The sequence below is a fragment of the Taeniopygia guttata genome, chromosome 24 (assembly GCF_048771995.1).
Source record: "Taeniopygia guttata chromosome 24, bTaeGut7.mat, whole genome shotgun sequence".
NCBI lineage: Eukaryota > Metazoa > Chordata > Aves > Passeriformes > Estrildidae > Taeniopygia > Taeniopygia guttata.
In genome coordinates, this window is record NC_133049.1 from 6377514 (window position 1) to 6401036 (window position 23523).

Genomic DNA, 23523 nt, shown 5'->3' on the forward strand with positions numbered 1-23523 from the left:
CTGCTGTTCCCTCTGCTGTTCCCTCTGCTGTTCCCTCTGGTTGTTCCCTCTGCTGTTCCCTCTGGGTTTCCTCTCTGCCTGTTGACACCCCCGCCCCCAGCAGCCCCCCAAAATTTCCAGGCTAGCCCAGATCTACGGGGCCTTGAGGGCAGGTGGATCAGGAGCTGGGCAAAGATTCCAAAAGAGGCTCCAATTCCCCGATGTGGTTGTCCAAGCTGTTTATTCCATGGGATGGAGGGGAAAAGAGGATGAGGCAGGAAGGCACAGAGCCTTATCTAGGCTCAGGACAGGGAGGTTGGGGCAGGAAGGAAGGGTCCTTCCCACATTGGGCTGGACTCCAGCCAAGGGATCCTTTCAGGGAGGCTTTTTTGGGAGCTCAGCTGCCTCCAACTGCCTTCCCAAACGTGTCTTTCAGATGCCCCCAAGCTCCAGGGCCCTGTGGCCGTGTACACCTGGGAAGGAAACCAAGTGAACATCACCTGTGAGGTGTTTGCCTACCCCAGTGCTGTCATCTCCTGGTTCAGGGATGGGCAGCTCCTCCCCAGCTCCAACTACAGCAACATCAAGATCTACAACACGCCCTCAGCAAGCTACCTGGAGGTGAGGAGCAGCCAGGAGGGCTCAGTGCCATCAGATAACTGATGCTGAAGGAATTCAGTTGTTGCCCTGATTTTTAAAAGTGTTAAGTTTTCTTTTATAGTTCTTTTAAAAGTTTTAAAGTTCTCATAAAACTGCTTTAGCCTTCTGAGAGAGTGAGAGTTCCCACAGAATTTCATGTAAAAATGGAATAGTTTACATATTTCTCTGTGAGTGGAGAGAAATTATTGATTAATCTTTGGACCAGTGTGGTTGGAGAGGTGGTAATTCCATCCTCCAATCCACAGTCACCTTTAGAATTCTATAAATACCAAATGTTCAAATAAAACTCTCTCTTTTTCTCCTTTGAACTTGACAAGCTTCTGGGTACTCATTTCCTGTCCAATAGCGACATCTGGAACTTTTAAAATAACTGTAAAAGAAAACTTAACACCTAAAAATCAAGACAACATTCAGTCTTGTCCTCTTGGTAGAAACAAACTTAGGGTGGTGTTTTTAGCATATAAATTCTGAGCAAATCAGGTTGGTGAAGATGAAGAAGATAAAGATAATGGAAGATAATCAGGTAACAAGACACATTGTGTATCACTTATTGAAAGTATAAAATACTTTCATGAAATAAAATATGCTCAATTGTTGTGGATTATTTTTTATCTAGAGGCCTTAAATAGACTTTTTAACTGAAACAGGATCTGTTGTAACCTCAGGATGCCCCTGCTTGCCTCTGCTTTTTGCCCACTGCAGTTCTCTCCCCCATGGACACCCCTGGGCGCACAAACACCTGGGTTTGATTGTAGCTTCTCCCCAGTTCAGTTCAGGGGGCCCTGGCAGAGTGAAAAGGGTTTTGTGGTCCCAACCTGAGCCTTGCTTGCCCCACAGGTGACCCCAGACTCGGAGAATGACTTTGGGAACTACAACTGCACGGCTGTGAACCGCATCGGGCAGGAGTCCTCCGAGTTCATCCTGGTGCAGGCAGGTGAGCAGGGAGGGCGGGCAGCGTGCCAGCGGGCACTCAGTGCCCTGCTTTGCTGCTTCCTTTGCTGGGGCAGCAGGAGAGCAACTTCTGCCTTCAGAGAGGCTGTTCAGGGATTTCCTGCTGGGCTGGAGCTGCTCAGCATCTCTGCTCCCTTGTTTCTCCAGGGGTTTGTTCTTTTTTGTGCTCCCAGAGTGCTTTGTCAGAGCTGGGATCTTTGATTTGTGCTCAGCCACAGCCCCTCAGAGCAGCTGAAGTGCAGGATCTCAGCCCTGGCAGGGCTGCAGGGCTGCCACAGGGGCATTTGGGGATGCTGGAGCCCTGCACTGAGTGCCCCGTGGGAGGGACTCTGGGGACAGAGTGGCATCCACCACGCTTGTGCTGCACTGCCCTGGCTGTTCTCTTGTGGAGACAGGACTGGGAGTCTCCAGCCTCTTAGAGAGGAGCCAAAATTAAGATCTGTACACTAATTACCATCTCTAAAAGCTGCCTGAACCCTCTGTGAGGCTCAGCCCTACCCTTGTCCTGTGCCACGCCAAGCCAGGGGCTCTTGGATGTGCCCAGCTGCCCCTGGGGCTCCTTGCCCAGCTCTGTGTCTCACCTCTGCTGTCCCTCGTCCCCAGACACGCCCTCCTCGCCCTCCATCGGCAGGGTGGAGCCCTATTCCAGCAGTGCCCAGGTGGAGTTCGACGAGCCCGAGGCCACGGGTGGGGTGCCCATCCTCAAGTACAAGGCGGAGTGGAGAGCCCTGGGCGAGGGGGACTGGCACTCCAGGCTCTACGATGCCAAGGAAGGTAGGAGCGACCCAAAAAAACCCGGTTCCTTCACCACCAGCACCGAAAAAACATTGGGTTTCCTGCAGGGAACAGCCAGGGAGGGTGGAGGGGTCAGGTTGGAGGCTCCAGAGAAGTTTTTAAACATTTGCTGTGAGTTTTTAAACATTTGATGTGGAATTTTCAACTGGAAGTGAGCGTTGGGCTTTGCTGAGAGCTCAGTCCAAGCAGGGTGGAGAAGTTTTCACTTGCTGCTTCCCACAGGAGGCTTTTGTACCCTCATCTGTCACCCCTTGGTCCCCCTTGGAAAGTAAACTCTGCTATTGCAGCAGCAAACCCGTCCTGTTCAAGTGATCTGTGGCAGTGCTGGTGGCACAAAATCAATCTTGGAGTCAATTAAAGCAAAAGAATTTTGATTTGAGGAGGGCTGTAAAAGGGAGAGTTCTGCTCCAGAGCTGAACTCCCCACCACCAATCCCGTGTGGAGCTGAAATTCTTATTTTGGTTCCCCACTGGAGCAGTGTGATCCCAGCTTTATTTGTCCCTTTTCTCCGCAAGTGGGGAGAACAGAATTTGTTCATTTTTTTCTTTGAGTCCTGAGCTTTTCTTTGCTTTTTTCCCCCCGCAGCCAACGTGGAGGGGACGGTGACCATCACGGGGCTGAAGCCTGAGACCACCTATGCAGTGAGGCTGTCAGCAGTCAATGGCAAGGGCGTGGGGGAGCTCAGCCTGCCCGCCGAGTTCAAAACACAGCCAGTCCGTAAGTACAGCCCAGCTCCCTCTGCTCCCCTCCCCTGGAGCTCTGCCAAGCATGGATCTCACCTTTTCTCTCCCACAGACCTCGCTGCACCCTCTGTTTCTCTGTGCCTTTGGGTTGGAGTGGGTTTTGTTGATAATTCAAAGTCTTTAAGGGAGGAGGCGGAGGAGTTTTGTTTGTGCTGGTTGGCGTTCCCAGCTCAACCTTGGTGGTGCCAAAGAGAAGGGGCAGTGGGAAGGAGAATTGTAATGAGAAAAAGCAGCTGAGAAGGGTTTTGGTCACGGAGAATTGCGATGTCGCTGTCACAAGGCTGGTTTGTTTTCCACATGAAGGTGTTCAGCACAGGACTGGCCTTGGGCCGTGGAAGGTGAAGGGAGGGAGGGTTGCTCTGTTCTGCACATCCCACTTTGAGATGCTCCTGCAGCTCTTGAGGGGGTTCCATGGATTCTTCTCTGCTCTGCCTGGCCCATTTCCATGTTGTGCTGTGGCCCAGCACTGCCCTCCTCTTCCAGGAAAGGATTAAATCCCAGGGATCGCCGAGGTGGGATGGAGAGAAAGAGGAAAGCGATGAAAGGTGGGGTGGGCAGGAGGTGCTGAGCTGTTCTGCCCTGGTGCTTTCCCAATTTCCTGCTGCCTCCAGCCCTGGCCTGGTGTTCCCAGCCCTCTGCTGGAGTTCTGTCCCCAGACCCCTCTGCTGGAGCCAGGGCTGGCCCCTCCAGCCCACCCGAGCATGTCTGGAGTCCCTGAGCTGTGCCCATCCCTGGGCTGCTGATCCTCCAGCTCCACATTCTCTGTCTCCTCACATCTTCTACATTCATTTATTTATTTATTTTATTGTTTGTGTGTGTCTATCTCTGTCTTTTTATTTCATTTTTGGTCTGTGTCCCCATCCATGGATAAACTGCAGGCATCCCTCACCCACGTAAGTGCTCTCTGCGTTTCTTTCACTCTCTCTTGGTGTTTTTAGAGTGTTCCTCTAACACCCAGAACTTCCAGCTTTTAATTCAGTGCCTTTTTCCCTCAGGGGCTGTAGGATTGGAGTAACTGGTAGTGTCCATTAACAACACTCACTCTGGAGTAGCCACTCTGCTCTTTTTTAGAACAGAATTAGGGTTAACTCTTTGTCTGTGCTCTACAGCATGCAGCTGAAATGTTTAATGTAGTGATTATCTAATCATAATAATTATAATAAATAAAAATAGTTAGCGTGTTGACTCAGAGTGGAGTAGTGGAAGGCTTCATATTTATGAATCCATTAAAAATAGTTCAATTGTAATGATATTGAGATAATTCAGGGAAATCAACTCAGCTAAATTGCAGATCTGGTTTAGACCAGAGCCAACCAAAAACTTCAAAATTTTTAATATCTTCACAATTTTGAAAGCACAAAATTGAAGAAAAAATTCAATTTTTTTTCCTCTTCTCACTAATGATTTTATCACTGGACAGTCTTCCAGCACTTGCGTAGATTGTGTGATAAAATAAATAAACCTCATACTAATTTTTTTTTTAAAAATGGCATGTTCCCCACTTCCCCACGGAAAATGAGTCAGGAATGTGATGGATTTGTGTAATTGTGAGTGAAATATGGAGCTGGCTCCATAGCTTTGTGCCTTTCCAGTCAAACCTGATCAATGGAGCTAAAAATACCTCTTTATCCCAGTGAGCATTATTCCATTTATCAATGCATCTGTGGGGGGCTGCTGCTATTCCCAAGATTACAAGGACAAGCTCGAAGAAGCTTCTTTGAGATTCCTGAAGCGAAAAAAGGGAGAGGATTTAAAAAATATTTTTATTTTTAGCCCAAATGTTGAACTGCGTTGGTGCAGTTTCCCCTGCAAGATTGCACTGGAGAAAAGCTTGGCAGTGGTGGAGCAGGAAGGGGAAGGATGGATGGACAGATGGACGGGCAGGGCTGCAAATTGCAGCACTTTGGGAGCCCCTGGGAGGCATTTCCAGAACATTTGTGCGGGCTGAGATTGTTTGGATCCTGTTAATTGCAGGAACAATTAAAAAAAACCCCAATGTGAGGGTGATGATGGTCAGGGTTAGAGGCCAGGCTGAGGATTGGGACCCTCCTGAGCTGGAGGTGAAGAGCCCTAGGGAGAGCAGGGCTGCAGGAAAAGGGGAAATGCAGCAGAGAGGAGAGGAAAAAGAGCATGAACAGCTCTGAACAGCACCTGGGGACAGGTAGGTGGCTTTGCAAACATTCCAGCACTTCTGGACTGGAGTCTTCTGCTTTTTTCCTTTTTATTTTCATGTGGCAGCGGGCTGCCAGTCCCTCTGTGCTCCCCAGCTGCAGGGCAGGCTGCAGTTCTTCTCCTGCCATGCATTTTTCATTTGCAGTTCCATCCTGCTCTTGCAGCTTTGCAGTGGGATCCTCCTGGGCACTGTCCCCAGTTCTGTCTGCTCCTTCCCAGAGCCCATCTCAGACCCTGGCACCCCAAAAATGCCTTTTTGCCATCTCTGCTGGAATTCCAGCCACCTCTTTGTGGGCAGAGTCACAAGCAGGAGGAATTTTTTGTCCTCTCAAGTGTGATTTGAAGGTCACAGAGATGTTTCAGGAATTTTACAGCTCAGATTAACCAAACCACTTGTTTTCCTTGCCCTGTTATTTAAAGTCTCTGTCTGAATGTAAAACCTGACACAATTTTTAATGCCTGCTGGGTTAAGTCTGAAGTCATTTTGATTTATTTAATTTCCCTCAATAAGAAAAAGAAGTTTCTGTCTATTTGAGAGGCCCTCTCCATGAGGTAATTAGTGATAATTATGGATTATAATGGCACAGATGAGAATTCTGGAGGTTAGGAGAGTGTCTTGAGTTGACCTGGGTTTGTATTTTCATTTTAACCATTTGCTGCTTTTCTTCATTTCATTTTCCTTACAAATCTGAAGCCAAACAAAGGCCTGGGGAGCAGTGGGAGGTTTTGAACCCAAAACCATTCAAAGAGAGCGTGTATGGGGCTGGTACCAAAACACCTCTGTGTGCAAACCAGCACTGAAATCACCCCCACACCTCCACTTTTGGCAGCATTTCCCAGCCCTGCCCTGCCTTTGCTCACCTGGTTTCTCTTTCTTCAGCCAGTGCTGCTGCCCCCAGCTCCCGTTTAGCAGACAGTGAGTATGGCAGGGGGGCTCTGCTCCCTGCTGCTGCTCTGCATGCTCCCCTCACCCAGCCTGCTGCACTTCTGGCACCCCTGCATGCTCTCCTGCTTCCCTGCGGGGTTCCCCCCTTCCCAGAGCTCTCCCTGGAGCTGCTCTGCAGCTTCACAAGGTCTGGTTTGCCCTTCTCATGTCCCTGCCTCTTGGAGGCACATTGCTGAGAATTCCTTTGGGTTTGGAGGTTTGGTGGGGGATAACAGAGAAATTTTAACAGTGAGAATTCCTTTGGGTTTGAAGGTTTGGTGGGACTAAAACAGAGAAATCACAGCAGTGAGAATTCCTTTGGGTTTGGAGGTTTGGTGGGACTAAAACAGAGAAATCACAGCAGTGAGAATTCCTTTGGGTTTGGAGGTTTGGTGGGGACTGAAACAGAGAAATCACAGCTCTGAGAATTCCTTTGGGTTTGGAGGTTTGGTGGGGGATAACAGAGAAATTGTAACAGTGAGAATTCCTTTGGGTTTGAAGGTTTGGTGGGACTGAAACAGAGAAATCACAGCACTGAGAATTCCTTTGGGTTTGAAGGTTTGGTGGGACTAACAGAGGAATCACAGCACTGAGAATTCCTTTGGGTTTGAAGGTTTGGTTGGGGCTAACACAGAAATCTCTCCCAGCCTCTGTCCCTCCTACTAGGTTCTTCCCAGGACTTTGGAGCAAAGATGTTCCTTGTGCTTCTGGAGGGAAGTCCTGGTGTCAGTGCTGGCACAGTCTGTGCTCTGGGCAGTGCAGGCTTCTCTCCAAACTCTGTTCTTTCCCGAGGTGTTCACATTTTTAAGGTTCTTAGCCCTGTTTTCATCCTCTCTCTCTGTTCTTGAGCATTGTGCAGGAAGCAGGGGCTCACATCTCCTCAGGAGTTACCCCTAGAGGCCTCCCAAATGTTCCATTAATGAGCAGGTTGGGGCCAAAGGAGGCAAAATGGGGATTTGGAGCTTCAGAACTCTGGGGGAGGAGGAAATCCTCAGGGCAGGAGGCCCTCCCTGCAGCAGGGCAGGGTTCCTGTGCCTGTGCCTGTGCCCCCCATCCCCTCCCCTTCAAGCTGCTGTGTCCCTGTGTCACCCCTGGCTCCCTGACATCCTTCTGTTTCCATAGCGACCCCAGCTCCTGCTGCATCCCTGGCACCGGGTGAGTACCTGGAGCTGCTGCCCTGCCTGGAGGCTGCTGGAGCCGGGAATTCCGGGAATCCCGGGGCTCTGGGGCCCCAGAGTGCTGTGTGAGCCTGGGCACATCCCAGCATGATGCCACTCTCCCCTCTTCCCCCTTTCTGCCAAGCACGGGCTGAAAAATGGGAATAAAGGAAGGGGAAAGCACAGAGAGGGAGAGAAAGAGGAATGTTTGCCTTTTGCCTTCCCCATTTTTGTTCCATACTCCAAAAATGGGAGTAAAAGGTTTAGAAAAAGCACAGAGAGGGAGAGAAAGAGAAAGAGGAATGTTTTCCTTTCACCTTCCCCATTTTTGTGTTAAAAGGGATGTGCATGAAATGATTTTCTTCCTGCCCCTGCCTTGCTGTGTTTGCTTTGACTGTAGGGAGATGCAGTTGATTTTAAAAGTAGGGATATTCTATGCTGGAAGAAGATGCAAATGAGGAGGTAAAATATCCTGCAGGAGAGATCCCAGAGCCCTGCTTGCCTTAAAAGAGGCCTTGGGCTTCCAGAAAATTCCATATCTGAGATGGGGGCTGGATTCAGATTCCCGTGGTTGGGTGGTCAGGGAGGAAGGAAAACACGGAGTGAAGATCTGATTTAGGTGGTGCATGTGTGTGTTTGGAATAACTAATGATCTCTGCCAAGGCAATGCTCTCCTTGTGACTTGCAGTAACAAGAAATGTGTTTGTGGAGTGTGAGGTGACTGAGGTATTCACCTGAGGGGGCTGAGAAATGGTTTTCTGAATGGAAAACACTCACAGCATGAAGTGTGGGATGATCTTGGGGGTTGAGATGGAGGGAGAGGAGAGTGTGGCCGGTCAAATGAATTTATAATTAATTATAATGAATGCATTTATGACTGGCACTTCTCGTGGTCTTACAGGTGACTTTAAATGTCCTTTACCTGCCACTGGCCACCAGCAGCGTGTTCCTTGTGCAGTAATTTTTATTTCCAAAGTGCCAAACCCCAATCCCTGATGCACACAGGAGCTGAAGAGACCTTTTCATTCCTGTCAGCCTTGGAGGCTGGGCTGGAGAGGGCAAAGAGCAGGATCTGCTAATCATCCTTTATCCTCAGCAGGCAGAGACTCCCTTCTGGCTGTTCCTGTGTGGGCTGGACGCAGCTCCCCTCGGAGGGAAAACGTTGGGTTCATGTTTTACATGAACAGCTTGTTCTTAAAAAAAAAGAATCTTCACCCTGAAAAGCTCCTAAGAGCTAATTAATGATAAACATTTTCCAGTTTTGTTGGCGTGGAGGAGGAGGAGGGGGAAGGTTTCCCGTTTGCCCTGTGCTGGGTTCACGCAGGCTGTGAGCAGGAGCAGAGCTGTTTTCTGTGTGTACACTGCATTTCTGCCAGCACTGCCCACATTGGTATGCTGAGCTGTGCTGCAGCCTGCGAAATTGAGAATTCAGCAGCAGAGAAAGGGCAGTGGCAGGGGCAGATGCTCCTCTGGCTCTGCATCACTGAATTCCTGCTGCTGCTGGCAGCGATCTGACTCTCCCCTGGGGCCCAGGGAATGAAACCAGCAGCAATTATGGAATGAGAGCTGCCCTGTGGCACCAGGGAGGCAGGGACAGAAACCCAGCCAGGCTGCAGGGCTCTCCCCACTTTGGGGCTTTTTGGGAGATGTCTGTAGGCATGGAGGAGGTTTAGGAATGTCTCTGCTTGCATTTAACCCTCTGAGCTTATCCAGTTCTGTACCAGTTTTGACATTTTTCTTGCAGCTCTCTCCGCTCTGGGACCTGCTTTGCCTTGCAGTGGTTGAGCTCTCTTGGAAAAGGGGATTTTTGTCAGGTTGGAGGGGGCTTGGAGCAACCTGCTCTAGTGGAAAGTGCCCCTGCCTAGGACTGGAGAATCTTTAAGGATCCTTCCAACCCAAACCATTTTATTCTATTTATGCTGCTACCTCTGCCCTTGTTCTTTACCTAAAGCTTCTCTCATGAGGACAGGCCGCCTCTCTTGCCTGGTTGGAAATCTCAGGTTCCATTGAGTTTGCTGCAGTTTGGGAGAGGTTTCCTCCTGACCAGAGGATGGGGATCTTCCTTCCAGGCAACCTCACAGCAACTCTTAAACCTCCCTCCTTCACAGTGCCCGGAGTTCTGGGTAAAGAGAATGGATTGAGAGCTTGGCTGTAACAAATGGGATTTTACATTTTGCGCCATCAGTTTTTTCCCCAGTAATGGTCTGTCCTTAATCTTGTCAGAGACAAGCACCCAAAAGATTAAGGGTTGAACTCTCTATACATCAAATTAACAGGGAACTACCAGAGCACCGTGGAGTAGCCTCATTAGGATGAGGCAGAGGCAGGAGTGTGAGAAATGTGAGTTTTGGAGTGATGTGGGAAGGGAATTGGGACTCGGTGCTGTGCTCCGGGCTGGCACTGATCCTTCCTCATTCCCTGCCACTGTCCCTGTGCCAGAGCCCACCCTGGGTCAGGGGTGGCTCTGTGTGGTGGAAAAGTCTCTCCTCCAGCCCGTGCTTCCAAAGAAAAGCTCAGCAGTCTCTGTTGTTCTGTCTCAAGGCAGTTTATTGCAAGTTATCTAAAAGATTTTCTTCTCAGGCAGAGGCACACACACACCCTGACATCCTCTCTGACTCCCGACTGCTTCTTCTCTCCCCGCCCAGGGCTGCTGCTGTCTTTTATATGGTACATTACGTGTTACATGGGTACAGTTTTCCCCAATGCCTATTACCTATATTAAATGGTGCTTTTCTATCTTTTATATGGGACATTACGTGTTACATGGGTAAAGTTTTTCCCCAATGCCTGTTACCTATATTAAATGGTGCTTTTCTACTCTAAACCAATCTGTGAGTGCCAACATCACCAAGAACATGGAGGGAAGGAAGGAGAAAGAGGGAGGACAGGGCAGGCCCAAATCCCTCCATCTTAAACCTCTGACCCCCATGTACAGCACTCAGAAATTCTTCCCTCTACTTTGTGACTGCTTCTACTATAATATCTAAATTTTTGTGACTTCTTGTTCTTCCTGCAAAGTTGGTAACTCATTCCATGGCTCAAACCCAAAATCACAGCTGTTTCCAGCTGCCTGCCAGGGTCTCAAATGCTTCTGACCTGGGCCTGGAACCTCCAAAAATGTCTGAGGGACATTTTGAGTTCTGACATCCCTGCACTGGCCCATCTCTCCCAGCAGCTGCTGCCTTCCCTGGGCCCCGCTGGGGATGGATTCCCATCCTGGCTGGCAGAGCCCCCCGTGCCCACCCAGCCCCTCGCTGGCACCGAGCCCATCCCTGCAGCTCCTGCATGGACGAGCATCCTCGGCCATGCCCACCTCGGCAGGGTTTGCCCTCCTGCAGAGAAAACAAAGAGTTTTCCTGTTGTTGCTGCTGTTCAGGGGCACGTTTGTGCTGCACAGGGAGGACACCCCGCTGTGGGGTGCCGCGGTTTGTCCTCGGTTTGGGCTGGTTGTGACCCTTTCACCTCCGCTGCCTTGCAATAACAATATTCCCTTTTTCTTCCCAGCAGTTTGGTGGATTCCTCCAGCAGTCCTGGCACACACTACAATGATTTTTGTCCTTTTGTTCTTTGTATGACTAAGCGGTGACGCAGCTGTGCCTAACACAAGGCCATAACTCAGTGCTTGCTGTGATTTAATATTCTTATTTTCCAGGCGGTTTTACTGTCCCCCTCCCCAGTGTTTCTGATATATGCTGGCTAATTTAATTTTGCTCCTATTTTTATTTACTCTGTAATTCTGTTGTTGATTTTTTTCCCTTGCCCATTGTTTACATCAGTTTTTTAATTTTTTTGTATTTTCCATGTGACCTCCTCCACTTTCCTTTCAACCAAACTCATGTGCGTGCGTATCATGTGAATTTGTCATGTGGCTTGCATGGTGCTGATGATGTCGTCCTCGCTGGTGAACAGAAGGTAAAATACTTTGTTCTGATTGGTTGCCTAGATTTTTGGGGTGAGGATTCCCCTCCGGGATCTCCAAATTCCAAAAACTAAAAATCCTACCGAGCCTTTTTGGAGGAGTTGCTCATCACTGTCTGCATGGGAAGAACTCGACTTCAGTCCTCTGCGTTGAGCTGGAAAAAAACTTGGAGGGAAAACAGGGAAAAAAAACCCCAAAAAATTCCCTGGCTCAGTCATTTGCTTCTTCATTCTCAGAGTCCAGCAAGGAACTGTCCAGGAAGGTGCTAAAAAACCTCTGGAATGAACACCAAAGGCCAAAATCCTTTTGCCTGTCTCTGGTACCAGCCACAGACTGGAATTTGATGGGAAATAAGGGCGAAATGGGAGCAGCCTCTTTCCAAAATGTTGCTTTAGCAGCATTTTGACCCTATAAAATACACATTTATATTGAGATTTGTGCACACATCCACACTGTACATGTTAAGTAACCTTCCCAAATAATCCTGAATTCTCTGAAATCTGATTATTTGGAGTATGTCACAATGTGATTGAAGAAACCATTTCCTTAAGTAGAACTTAAGCACAGCTGGAATGAGAGCTGTGTTATGAACAGCCTCTCTATAAAATGCTGATCTAAACTCCTCTCTCTGTACAAAACTCTGCGTGTGACTCCTGTGAAACAGCACCCACAGGGTCCGTGGTGGGGGCCAGAGCTCTGGGGTGCTGCAGGGCAGTTCCTACAGCATTGGGGTTCCCACTTTGCTCTCAGCACAGCCTCAGCAGGGGGAGGGAGGGAAGCTCCTGTTCTTCTTCTGCCCCAGACGAAGGAGGAGTTGTGAGAGCCAGGGAGGAATTGGCTTTTTACAATCCAGGACTTCTGGAATCCCCAGGAAAGGATTCAGGCTGGGCTTTGCCAGGCAAACAGAACTAACACCAGTAACCTTCCCACATGAGTGCATGCACAGAGGGGCCCTGTCCTGCTCTCTGCCCTCTCTGCTGGGCTCCCAGCAGGATGGGAGACGTGCCTGTCTCGTTTCTGCACCTTCTGGTTGTGTTCCTTATTTCTGCTGCTGCTGTTTGCTCCCCTCGTGTGCCCCCCGCCCCCCAGCCTGTTCTTTCTCTGTGTTTTTGCCTCTCCTGGAGGCTCTCCCCAGTGTCTCATCCCAGTCCTGGTTACGTGGTGCTCAGAGATTGCAGAAATCAGCCCTTTCCTCGTTCCTCTGCTGCAGAATTCTCCAGGTTTGCTCTCTGAGCACAGGGAGGATGCAGGACCTTTCCTTGCTGCCAGCTGGGCAGGATTTAACCTCAGTGATCTTTCATTTTCTCTTTCCTCCCCACCTCCAGTTGCACCCACTCCTGGGGCTCGTGGCACCCTCTGAAAAACACAATAAAACCAAGAATTTCTGCAATCCACAGCCCAGTGGCAAGGAAGCCCTGAATGGAAATCAAAGGGTTGAGAGGATCCCAGGAAACATTTCCTGCTTGCCTGCAGCAGCAGATGATCGCTGTGCTGATGGCTTAGCAGGGAGTGGGTGAAAACTAAAGTGGAAATGTCATGGCTCAGAGCACTGCCCTCAGCTCCTCTGCCACCAGCAGCTTTGGGAGCCTGGAGAAAAGTCCTCATGTCCTTGCTCAGACTCCCCCTGGGTTCATGTGGCTGAGCTGGCACTGCAGGGCTGGGCTGTCCTGGAGTCCCAGCACAGCACAGGCTGCTCCTCTCACAGCTAAAAACCTCTCTGGGGCCTTTTCTCCTTGGCTGAGTGTCCTGGGGGGAGCTGGAGCATCAGCCTCAATCCCTCAGCATCGTCACTGGGGGCACAAGGTCCTGCATCCTCCTGCCCAGGGGGATTGGGATCAGGGATTTGATGGTCAAACAGAGGAACTGTGGGCTCTGTGGGGCTGCTGGCTCTCACCCAGCCCAGCAGAGCAGCAGCACTGGGGTCCTGTGAGGATTCCCGTGTTGCAGAGGCTGGGGAGGCTCTGGGGAGGGAGGTTCAGGCTGGTTTCTGCCCTGGCATGGAGCACCCCTGATGCTGTTCTGCTTTGCAGCCCCCGTGCATGTCTGAGCATGAGTCCTGCTCTGAGCTGCTGACCACCTTCTCTCTCCAGCTACTCACATTTTCACTCATTGTAGGGTTGCTGATTCTGCTGGACTAAACTTCTCCCACTAAACTTCTTCCTCCTCTGTTTGACACACTAACCCAGTTTTCACTTTACAGCCCTGTGTCTGGATTGCATCCACCTGCTTGAGATAAATGAAATAAATATGTATTTCTGGAGGGAAAACTATGCCTTACCAGGGCTTGCACTGCTCCACCTGTTGGTTTTCAGCACTTAGGAGTGTTCTTTTCTTGGAAGAGAAACGTTTCTCAAAGCTGAAATGAATTTAAACTATTGGGGGAGGAAGGAGTGGATCAGGAGCTAGAAATTAGATAATTCAAAGTGAAGAAAAGGAAGAAAAGTTTCAGCAGAGCAGGTAATTAATCATGGGAATGGCTGTGTGTAAAGTACAGCAGCATCTCTGACATTTGAAATCAAGAATAAGCATCTTTTCAAAGGATGTTCCTGTTAGTCTCAGTGCTCAATCACTGGGAAAAAAATGCAGGCTGTGCTAGCTGAAGGGTCAGACTGTGTAAGCGCAGTGTTCCCTCGGCACCTGAGGGTCTCTGTTCTCATCACCGATTATCTCTGAGCCTGGGGCAGTGGGGAAGGAGGGAGGAGATGCTGTTTTTGTTGTGTCCCTCTGCCACAAGCCGAGCCAGGGCTGCCCCTGCTGCTCCCGGGGGCTGCCTGGGGCTCAGGGGGACAGCAGCAGCCTTTTGGTGATTAACCAGGACAATTACTGCTCCTGCCAGGCAGCCCCACAGCCAAAAGCAGGGGCTTTGTGGTGGTGTTTGTCTTCTGGGATTGAGTTAAAAATATCATTGTTGAGCTGCTCTGTTCGATGTGCCCAGGTGAGGATGGAGTTTCCCTGTTTGTCTGTGCCTTAAACCACACTTGTGTCACCTTTCCATGTTCAGTGTGCACTGAGAAAGCTGTCCCAGGGTGGAATGCACATCTGGAACGTCCAGGGGGTGTGGGAGCCTTGCAGTGGGGAAAAAAGCAGAGGAAAGGATTTAAAAATGCAAAATATAACATGGAAAAAAGGAGTGTTGCCTCTTTGCATCCATCAGAGGAGTTGCTGTGTGGTTAAACAAAAATGTGTGTGTCCCACACTCCTGGAGTGTCATTGCTTCCCTTCTTGGAAGGGAATTCATCTAAAATCACAGTTCCAGCCCAGGTCTTGCAGTTTTCCATTGGTGTTTCACCAAAAATTTCCTTTGAAAGGGAGGAGGGAGGGGAAAGGGCTTCAGATTCCTTCTGAAGATGAACTTTTGAAGGAGGTTGGGAGATGAATCTTCCCGTGGCCACTCAGGAGTGCCAGTGCTGCCCATGGGGAGCTGGACACAAATCCAAGGGTGCAAATCTGCACTCAGACCTTCTGAATTTGGCTTTTTGAGCAGAGGTGCAGGGTGGGACTGGGATCCTGCCCTGGTGTGGAGGAGCTGGGTGGGAAAAGCAGTTTGGGAGCTGTGGGCTGCAGGTGGGGCTGGAATTCAGCGTGCCCTGCAGGAGGAAGGGACATTTCCATCTCCTGCTGGTGGCAGGGCTGCAGACTGGGAAATGAAAGCCTTTTTCCCCTGAAAATGGTTATTGCAGAGGAGTGAAGGGGTTTCTCTGAATTTCTCTCCAGTATCCCCTGGAGTTGCAGCAGTGCAGGCTGAGTGAGGGGATGTGCTCTGGGCTTCTGTTCAGGTGTTTTCACATTCAGTTAAGTGATCCAGCAGCCCTAAAAGCCCTAAACAAATTCAGGGTGCAGACCTGGCTCTGTGTGAGAGGCACAAGGTCCTTTTCAGTGGTGCTCTGGACGTGCCACCCCACAGGAGCAGCCCCAGAGCCCTTCCTGATGTTTGCCAGGTGTTCCAAGCAGTTCTTACAGCAAAAGCAGCGAGGGATTGCTCGTTGCTTTGGGATTTTCTTGGGGCAGGGGGGATGTGCTTCACTCTGCCTCCATTCCAGCAGACGCAAAAATGGAAATTTGGTGTTTTAAATGCAAGAAATCCTTGAGTGTGCAGATATTTACCTCAGACACACGGTGTCCTCTGCGTCTGGGTCAGCCCATACCCCGAGCTGAGGATGATAAAGTATTTCTGATTTTTTATGAGCACTTTTTCCTTGATAATGCCTTTTTTTTTTTTTTTTTTTTTCCCACAAATAACCCTGAATGCCCCATTGTTGCAGGGGAACCCAGCGCCCCCAAGCTGGAAGGTCACATAGGAGAAGACGGGAACTCCATCAAGGTGAACGTGATCAAGCAGGACGACGGGGGCTCCCCGATCAGGCACTACCTGATCAAGTACAAAGCTGTAAGTGTGCCCCAGCCCGGCTGCTGGGCTCTGCCAGGGCTGCCTGGGCACTGAGAGCTCTGAACTGCTGCTGCTCAGGCAGGACGGGCATGGAGAGACTGTTATAAATGAAAATTTGTCCAGCCTAATTCATATGAAAAAATGAAATATTTATTTTGCAATCAAATTCTAGCTAGCCAGCCCCAAGGAAAGAACAGAGCCGATCCCGGGGTCGGCCCTGGGTGTGCAACAAGGAGTCAGCCTCAGCAGAGGTTTTCCTCCATGCCCACACACCTCCAGCCTGGCACAGGCGGGTTTTATAGGGAAAATTCCGCCTGAGGCCAAGATTTCAGCAATCAGTCTTTTCTTCTATTCAGAGTCCATATGTTAATAAGATTTTCCTTTTTGGTGATGAGGGAGGACAAATCACTGTCCGGAGTTTGTTGAATCCCTTGATGAAGTTTATGGGAATTCGGGAACGCTGCATTCACATGGATCTGCCTGAGGATTTCCATGATTTCCATCTCGGGTCGTTCAAGGATGATCAGCACCTGGGGGTTCTGTATCTCCCCAGCCATGGCCCATCTCCTGGTGTCCCCAAATCCCAGCACACATGGCCCATCTCCTGGTGTCCCCAAATCCCAGCACACATGGCCCATCTCCTGGTGTCCCCAAATCCCACCACACATGGCCCATCTCCTGGTGTCCCCAAATCCCACCACACATGGCCCATCTCCTGGCCAGCCGGACCTTCTTACTTGTAAATCAGTTTCCCACATACACCCGGTCTCGCCTGCGAGGGTGGGGGGGAATCCTAATACTCCAACAAATATTCAATATCACATCTATCATATTAGAAATGGCGCCAATTATATCTGCTACAAAACATACATAGTATATATTATTATATACATTACAGATATTATAGAATATAGAATATATTAGAATATAGAATTATATATATAATATATATATTATATTTATTATATTGTATATTATATATTATTATATTTATTATATATATATTATATATATTATATATTATATATATATAATATAATATATATTATATATTATATATTATATATATATTATATATATTATATATATATTATATATATATTATATATATATTATATATATTATATATATATTATATATAACATGTATATTATATATTATTATATATATTATAGATATTATAGAATATAGAATTATTATATATATTGTATATTTTATATATTATATATAACATATGTAGTATATATTTTTATATATTATATGTATATATATTTATTTTTAATATATATAGAATATTTTTAAATAAATAAATAAATAAATAAATAAATAAATATATATATATATATATATATATATATATATATATAATGCGTATTCCTTTTTATAAGCATGAACTATGCAAAGCCCACCTGACCCAGTGCCCTGTGCCCTCCCTGCAGAAGCACTCGGCGGAGTGGAAGCCCGAGATCCGGCTGCCGTCGGGCAGCGACCATGTGATGCTGAAATCCCTGGACTGGAACGCGGACTACGAGGTGTACGTGGTGGCCGAGAACCAGCAGGGCAAGTCCAAGCCGGCGCACTACGCCTTCCGCACCTCGGCGCAGCCCACCGCCATCCCAGGTAGGCTGCGTGCCGTGCCGGGCCTGCCCCGCGTCCCCCAGCCCCGGCTCGCTTGCTGCTCGCCCTTCTCTCGGCCGGAGCCCGGCGGCTGCGCGCCCACCTTGGGGCAGGTGAGCAGGGCTGCTCCCTGAACCCTGCCTGGCTGCTCCCAGGGGATGTTGGCTCCTCGTGTGGTGTAGGAAAAGCTTCCCGAGAGCAGAGGGTGGAATTCTCCTTTTGAGCCTCCCGCTCTGCAGGGTGATGCTTTTCACAAATCTCCTTCCTGCCTGCTTGTCCGTCTCTGGAGGAATAAAGGCACCAGGAGTTTGCTGGCAGTTGGATGAAAAGGCGGTGAAAAATCTCTCTGTGAGCATTTTTCAGCTCAAATCAGCAAATGACAGTAATTTTCAAACAGCAACGATTCAGTGTTGAGGAGGAGATTAGGAAAAAATAACTCAAAGGATAACTCTAGGATGCTGCTGAAACTGTACTTATTGGTGTGCTCATAAAGTGAGGGATAAGGACAATTACGCCTCACTTTATGACAATTACAATTACTGCAAAAGCCAAGCAGAACTCTCAGCTGGGAAACCGGAACTGAGCAGTTTGTGGCAATCTGTTGGAAGGACAGTTAGGATTTCTTTTCTACACGTGAACATTTAAAAAAAGGAGTGGAGAAACCCACACAAAGCCAGCAGAACCTGAGGATGGGATGGCTGGAGTAGCTGTAAATTGAAGCTGTGGTGGTTAAAGACAGGGATGCTGAGTCAAGGCCTCCCTGCACAGGCAGGGTTGGTGCTGCCAGCCCGTCCTGAAGGATTTCATTCTGTCTCATGTTTTCTCTTGAAAGCAGAGAGTTTCCTTCAGTCTTTCCCCAAGAATTCAATCCCTGCCCTGCTCCTCTGAGCCTGTTCCCTGGCTGGAGGGAGCAGCTCAGACCTTGTGGGAATGCTGCAGTCCCCCTTGGCTGAGGCAGGTCTTGTTGTTGAGCACAGAAATGGGTGAAAAAGTGGGAAAAGTGGGGCTGGCAGTGAGGAGGAGGGAGATGGGCCAAAGGAGAGCCTGGGGCTGCTTGAACAGGGCAAGTTTTGGGTGGAAGGACCCTCAGTAACTCACTAAACATCTCACTCTGTGGTTCTCATTTTCAACAGCTCTAACCCTCGCTTCCCCTCTGATCCCTTGCAATCCATGTAACATGAGCAGGAACCCTCTAAAACACAGGGGCAAGCCAGTTTGTTACCAGAGGTGAAACTTCTCTGGCCTCTCCGAAGTTATTCCTGTTTAGCTTGGTGTGAAGCCCGGGAGGAGCCGGGATCTGAGGCTGCCACTCAAATGTTGCAGGTGGAAAAGCAGTTTTTGGGTGTGCAGGGTTGCCCCAGGAATTCAGCTGGTCCTCAGAACGTGCTGTGTCCTTGTGCAGTGCTGCCTTTGTCACTCTTTCTCCCGGGTTTTTGTCATTTTGGCCTCCCAGAGGCGTTCCCTGGTGCCCAGGCTGGAAGCACTGAGGAGAATATTCCCAGGGCCAGGTTGGTTTTGGCTCTGCCCTGCAGCCCCACGGGTTTTATTGCCAAACTGCAGCAGGGGAGAGGCTCTGTGTGTTCCTTTCCTTTCCTTTCCTTTCCTTGTTGTTCCCGTGGCATTTCTGTGTTTTTACCTCAGAATGAGCTGTGCAGGAGTCAGAGCCAGTGCTGTAGCAGGAATTGGGCTGTGCCTGACAGCAACAGCCAGGGATTCCCTGCAGGAAAATGTGCATTTTTTGTGTGGATTCCTTTGTTCCCCTCACCTGTGCAGAGGCCTGAGTGGCTGGAAGGATAAGGGTGTTATTTTCAGTAATAATAACAATAATAATAATAATAACAACAATCATCACACTGCCATTGGAGTGGTTGCCAAGCAGCTGGGAGGCTGAATGGCAAAGTCAGAGGATTCCTGAGACCTTGGTGCTCCTTCAGGATAAAGTGGATTTTTTTATCCAGGCTTTGGGGAAGGGCTTGGACAGGCAGGTGGATTCTCTGCTGCACCAAGGCTTTTCTTGTTTTCCTTTTTTCCTGCTGAAGGCAGCGTTGTGCTCTCAGGCTCCAGACACCATCTCCCTGTCTCTCCTGAGCCCCTTCTGTCCCATCATTTTAATCTCATTTGCTTGCAAACCCCACCCTGCCTTGGACCCTGCTCTGCAGCTTTGGGCTTTGCTGAGCTTCTGCCCCTTTTGTGGTGAATGTGCTGCTCCTTGACCCCTGAGCTATTTTAATTTACGAGATTAAATAAACCTTTGATTCTTATGTTTTCTGTATTTATGACCTAATTTTTTTTATCTATTTTTCTCTCTCTTTTTCTCTCTCTCTCTCTTTTTCTTTCTTTTTTTCTTCCTCTCTTCCTTTCTTTCCCCCCCTCTCCCTTTTCCCCCAATTCCTTTTCCTATGTCTGTCATCCATGGTCACCTTGGATCTCACGGGGAACATCCACGCTTGCCACATGCACCAAATTTGTTTTTATGGTTTTAAACCATATTCCCCCCTCCTGGGAACCATTGTCTGGCACCTGCAGCGACCTTGGGAAGTCCATCAACGTCGTCCTCCTTTGTCTCATTGCTTCTTTCTGCAGTGACTCTGCTTTTGCTCTGTTAGAAACTTTCAAAAAAAAAGAGTCAAATAAAGCAATATTTGCTTGGGAAGGCCTGGGTTCCCACCAAGGTGTGAAAGGAGATAACTTTGCTTCAGAGGATTGTGTCAGTTCAGAGAAAAAAAAAAAAAAAAAGAAACACAGAACACTTTAAAAAATGTTTAATTTGAAAGAGTCAGTATTTTGTAACAAGGAAAAAAGGTTTAAGCCGAGTTTTTTCTCTTTAACCTTATTTTTTGTTGTAATGAATTTGCCCTTTTAAATGGATGTAAAGAAAGATTTTTTTTTGTGTTGTTTGCTTGCTGTTTTCATCAAAGGAAGGTGCAATGTTGAAAGCCTTTAAGATCCTGCTTTTTACTGATTTCTCTGCACATCTGGTGCTGCTCTTGTGCAGAAGGAGGCCCCATCCACAAACCCAAGCCCACAGAGAAGATTTGTCAGAGACCATCCTGCTGATTGCCCAGAGCTGTCTGGGGGGTTTGCATGTGGATTCCAATGTCTGGAAGGTTTTCCTGCCGTGCTGCTCTGGCCATAAACATCTGCTGGGATCACACTGGGGGCACTGCTGCTTTTCCTTCTCCTCCTCGTGTCCCTCCCCGCTGGGCAGATTGCTCCTGGCCCACGCTGGAGCTGGGCACAGCCCATGGACACACACATTGCCAGGGCTTCTCTGACCCCCCTGGATTTCCACTGCTGGCTTAGCACACAGCTCTCTTTCCTTGCTGTTCTGACAGAAAATCTTAGTTTGGCTCGAGTTAGCTGAGCAGCAGAGTTGTTATTGCTGATCCTTAATAATCCTCCTGGTTCACTGTGTGTGACAGGATTCACCCACGGGCTGAACTGCTGCAGTAGAATCTTGAGTATCAAATCCTGGGAACTGCCTTGAACAAAATTCACATGATTTTTGTGTTGCTTCTTTGGAAAAAGAACCATTATTCCCCACCCAAAAAAAAAAAAAAAATCGCAAAAAACCCGACACAGCATCCCCAATGAATCCATTGGGATAGGAAATCCACTGGGATAGGAAATCCATCTCCCCTGATGCTCTCCTAAAATCAAGGTTCTCTCCCTTGAATTGTCTGTCCAGAATGTCTCAAACCTTCTCAGCAGGGTGGGGTTCATCTTCCTGACAGAATTCTCACAGGGACAAACAAAATCCTGCCCTCACTCGTGTCTGACTCTGCCTTTTCTGCTCTGCTGTGTTGGTTCAGACCTCGTTCTTCAGGAGTTGGGAACTTTTCTGTCTGGGTTGTAAATGCAAACTTGGGGCAGGTGTCACACGCAAAAGCCTGTGGGTTTATTTTTGTTTTTTACAAAACCCCCTCATTTCCAGTGTTGTAGAGTGTAGACACTTTGTTAGAGCTTTGGAGTTTGCTGAAGTGCAGCAAGATAACCCTGATACTAAAAACTGATGTGACTTCCCCCCTAACTGGATTAATTGAGCTCATTGTAGAGCAGGGATCAGCTTTTTGTGGGTTTCCCCTTATCCACAGAGGCAGGTCCCTGCCTGAGGCTGAGCTGTTTCTCACCAAAATCACAATTAATGAAATGATTTCTGTAACTTTGCATGCTTGGTGTGGAGGGGGCTCTGTCCCAGGAGAGGGGCTCAAGCCAGGGCAGGATTCTCGGTGCCACAGCCCTGGCAAGCAGCTGAGACATCTTCAGTGGCTAAAATCCCAAACTCCACAGCAATCAGGAGCCCAGCCAGCAGGGAACACAGGCAGAAAGTGCTTCTGGCTTTCTCTTGGTTAAAATAAGGAGCATGCCTGGGGCTTTTAGCACTGATTTGTGCAGGTTTGTAACACAGATCTGCAGGGATTTGTATCAGAGATCTGTCTGGCCCTTGAGGTCTCATGTCAGGGTCTCAGGCCCTGATGTGAATAAAATGACATTAAATAGAGTTTTTAGAAAAGCCAGCTCAGAGAAGAGGCAGAGATTGAGGTCTGGAAGCAGAGGATGCTCAAACACTGGGATTTCCATGCCACAGACACCTGCAGTTCCTGTGTGTGTGAAGGGCTGCAGAGCCTTGCAGGATTCCCCCAGTTTGCTGAAGTCTCTCCACATTCCCAAAGCTGTTTCTCAGAGCAGTGTTTGGCTGTTTTCATGGGCAGGAAGGTTTGGGAGTGTCCTGCTCCACCAGGAGCAGCTGCAGGTGTCTGCACTCCGAGGTTCTGAGGGATAAAAAGAAGGTTTGATCTAAAAGGTTTTAAAAAACAGCTTCTCCTGACTTTTGGAGTTGCTGGGGTGGGGTGGGCAGTAGGAGCAGGGGTGTGATTTACTCCAGGAAAGAGGATTTTGGTGTCACTCTGTGTTCAGCCTGGAGAGGAGAAGCTTTGGGGTGAGCTAAGTGCCCCTTGCAGGAGCTGGCAGGAAAAGGGGAGAGGGATTATTTCCAGGGGATGGAGGGACAGGGAAGGGGGAATGGCTTCAAACTGACAGTGGGCAGGGCTAGGTGGGGTCTTGGGAAGGAATTCTTCCTTGCGAAGGTGCAGAGGGGCTGGGATGGAATTCCCAGAGGGATGGAATTCCCAGAGGGATGGAATTCCCAGAAGGATGGAATTCCTAGAGGGATGGAATTCCCAGAGGGATGGAATTCCCAGAGGGATGGAATTCCCAGAGCAGCCCTGGCTGCCCCTGGCAGTGCCCAAGGCAAGGCTGGATGGAGCTTGGAGCAGCTGGGACAGTGGAAGGTGTCCCTGGACCTGGCAGGGGGTGGGATGGACGGGATTTAAGGTCCCTTCCACCCCAGACCATTCTGGGGTTTGATGATCCCAATACTCTGAGTCAGGCCCAGGGAAACAGCAGAGCTGTGATGCCACGAGGCACAGGAATTCAGGTGGCTCTGGGAAATGCCATTCCCTGCCCCAGCCCAGCTCCCCAGGCTGCTGGGAGCTCACTGCCAGGGGTGGGACGTGGATTTGTGTCCCTGGCAGAGCTGGGCACGCTGGCAGGGCAGGGTCCTTGTCCCCAGGGTGAGCTGGGCAGTGTCTGAGGGGGCAGCCCTGTGAAACCTCCTGCAAAGGGAGCTGCACCTGGGAACAGAGAGCTGTTCTGGCTGCACAGAGGGGATTTTTGTTCCCTTTGGCACTTCTCCTTGCTCTTGCCAAATCCTGTAGGGCCTTTGAAATGCCCAGAGTCCCACCTGCTTCTCTCCATCCTTTCTGTCTCTTTGCCTGTGCCTGGACATTGTGTAGCTGAGACCCCCCGAGGAAGACACAGCCGAGCTCTGTCTGACAGGGCAGTTTTTGTACAGAAACTAAAACTGCTGGGTGGTTTTCCTGTGCACTGTAAAATGAGGGGGGTTAGAAAAGCCAGTCTCGCAGGAAGCTCATTTTCCATTGGAAAACGTAATTTGTAATTAATAAATTCTTCACTTCTGTAGAATTAAGGACTCCAGAAGTTCTTTAATGGTTTGCGTTTCCTTATTTAAGCAGTGGAAATGTTACTCCTCTTAGTCCTGAGAATGGCAAAAGGGAATTAATGGAAGGGTTGGATGTGGATCATGCCAGAAATGTCCAAATCAATTTATTGCATTTATTTCATACACACAGTGTGAGCAGCTGCTCCACAGCCCATTTATTTATACATTTCTTTTGTACACAGAGTTGTTTTAGGCC

General features: G+C 48.8%; 1 protein-coding gene across 12 annotated transcripts in view; it reads left to right on the plus strand.

Moving 5' to 3' along the window:
• Nucleotides 1-23523, plus strand: part of NCAM1 (neural cell adhesion molecule 1) — an 83554-nt gene that overhangs the window by 51323 nt on the left and 8708 nt on the right. For 5 of the 12 annotated variants that reach the window (XM_030291003.4, XM_072918275.1, XM_072918278.1 and 2 more), the window contains 7 exons: nt 416-600; nt 1477-1573; nt 2194-2364; nt 2971-3102; nt 4007-4021; nt 15564-15688; nt 17128-17308. In XM_030291003.4, coding sequence (XP_030146863.4) covers nt 416-600; nt 1477-1573; nt 2194-2364; nt 2971-3102; nt 4007-4021; nt 15564-15688; nt 17128-17308 — 906 coding nt within the window. Of the gene's footprint in view, nt 1-415; nt 601-1476; nt 1574-2193; nt 2365-2970; nt 3103-4006; nt 4022-15563; nt 15689-17127; nt 17309-19831; nt 23291-23523 lie in introns of those variants that run through there. The other 7 variants (XM_030291005.4, XM_030291008.4, XM_041720951.2 and 4 more) reach the window with 3 other exon arrangements.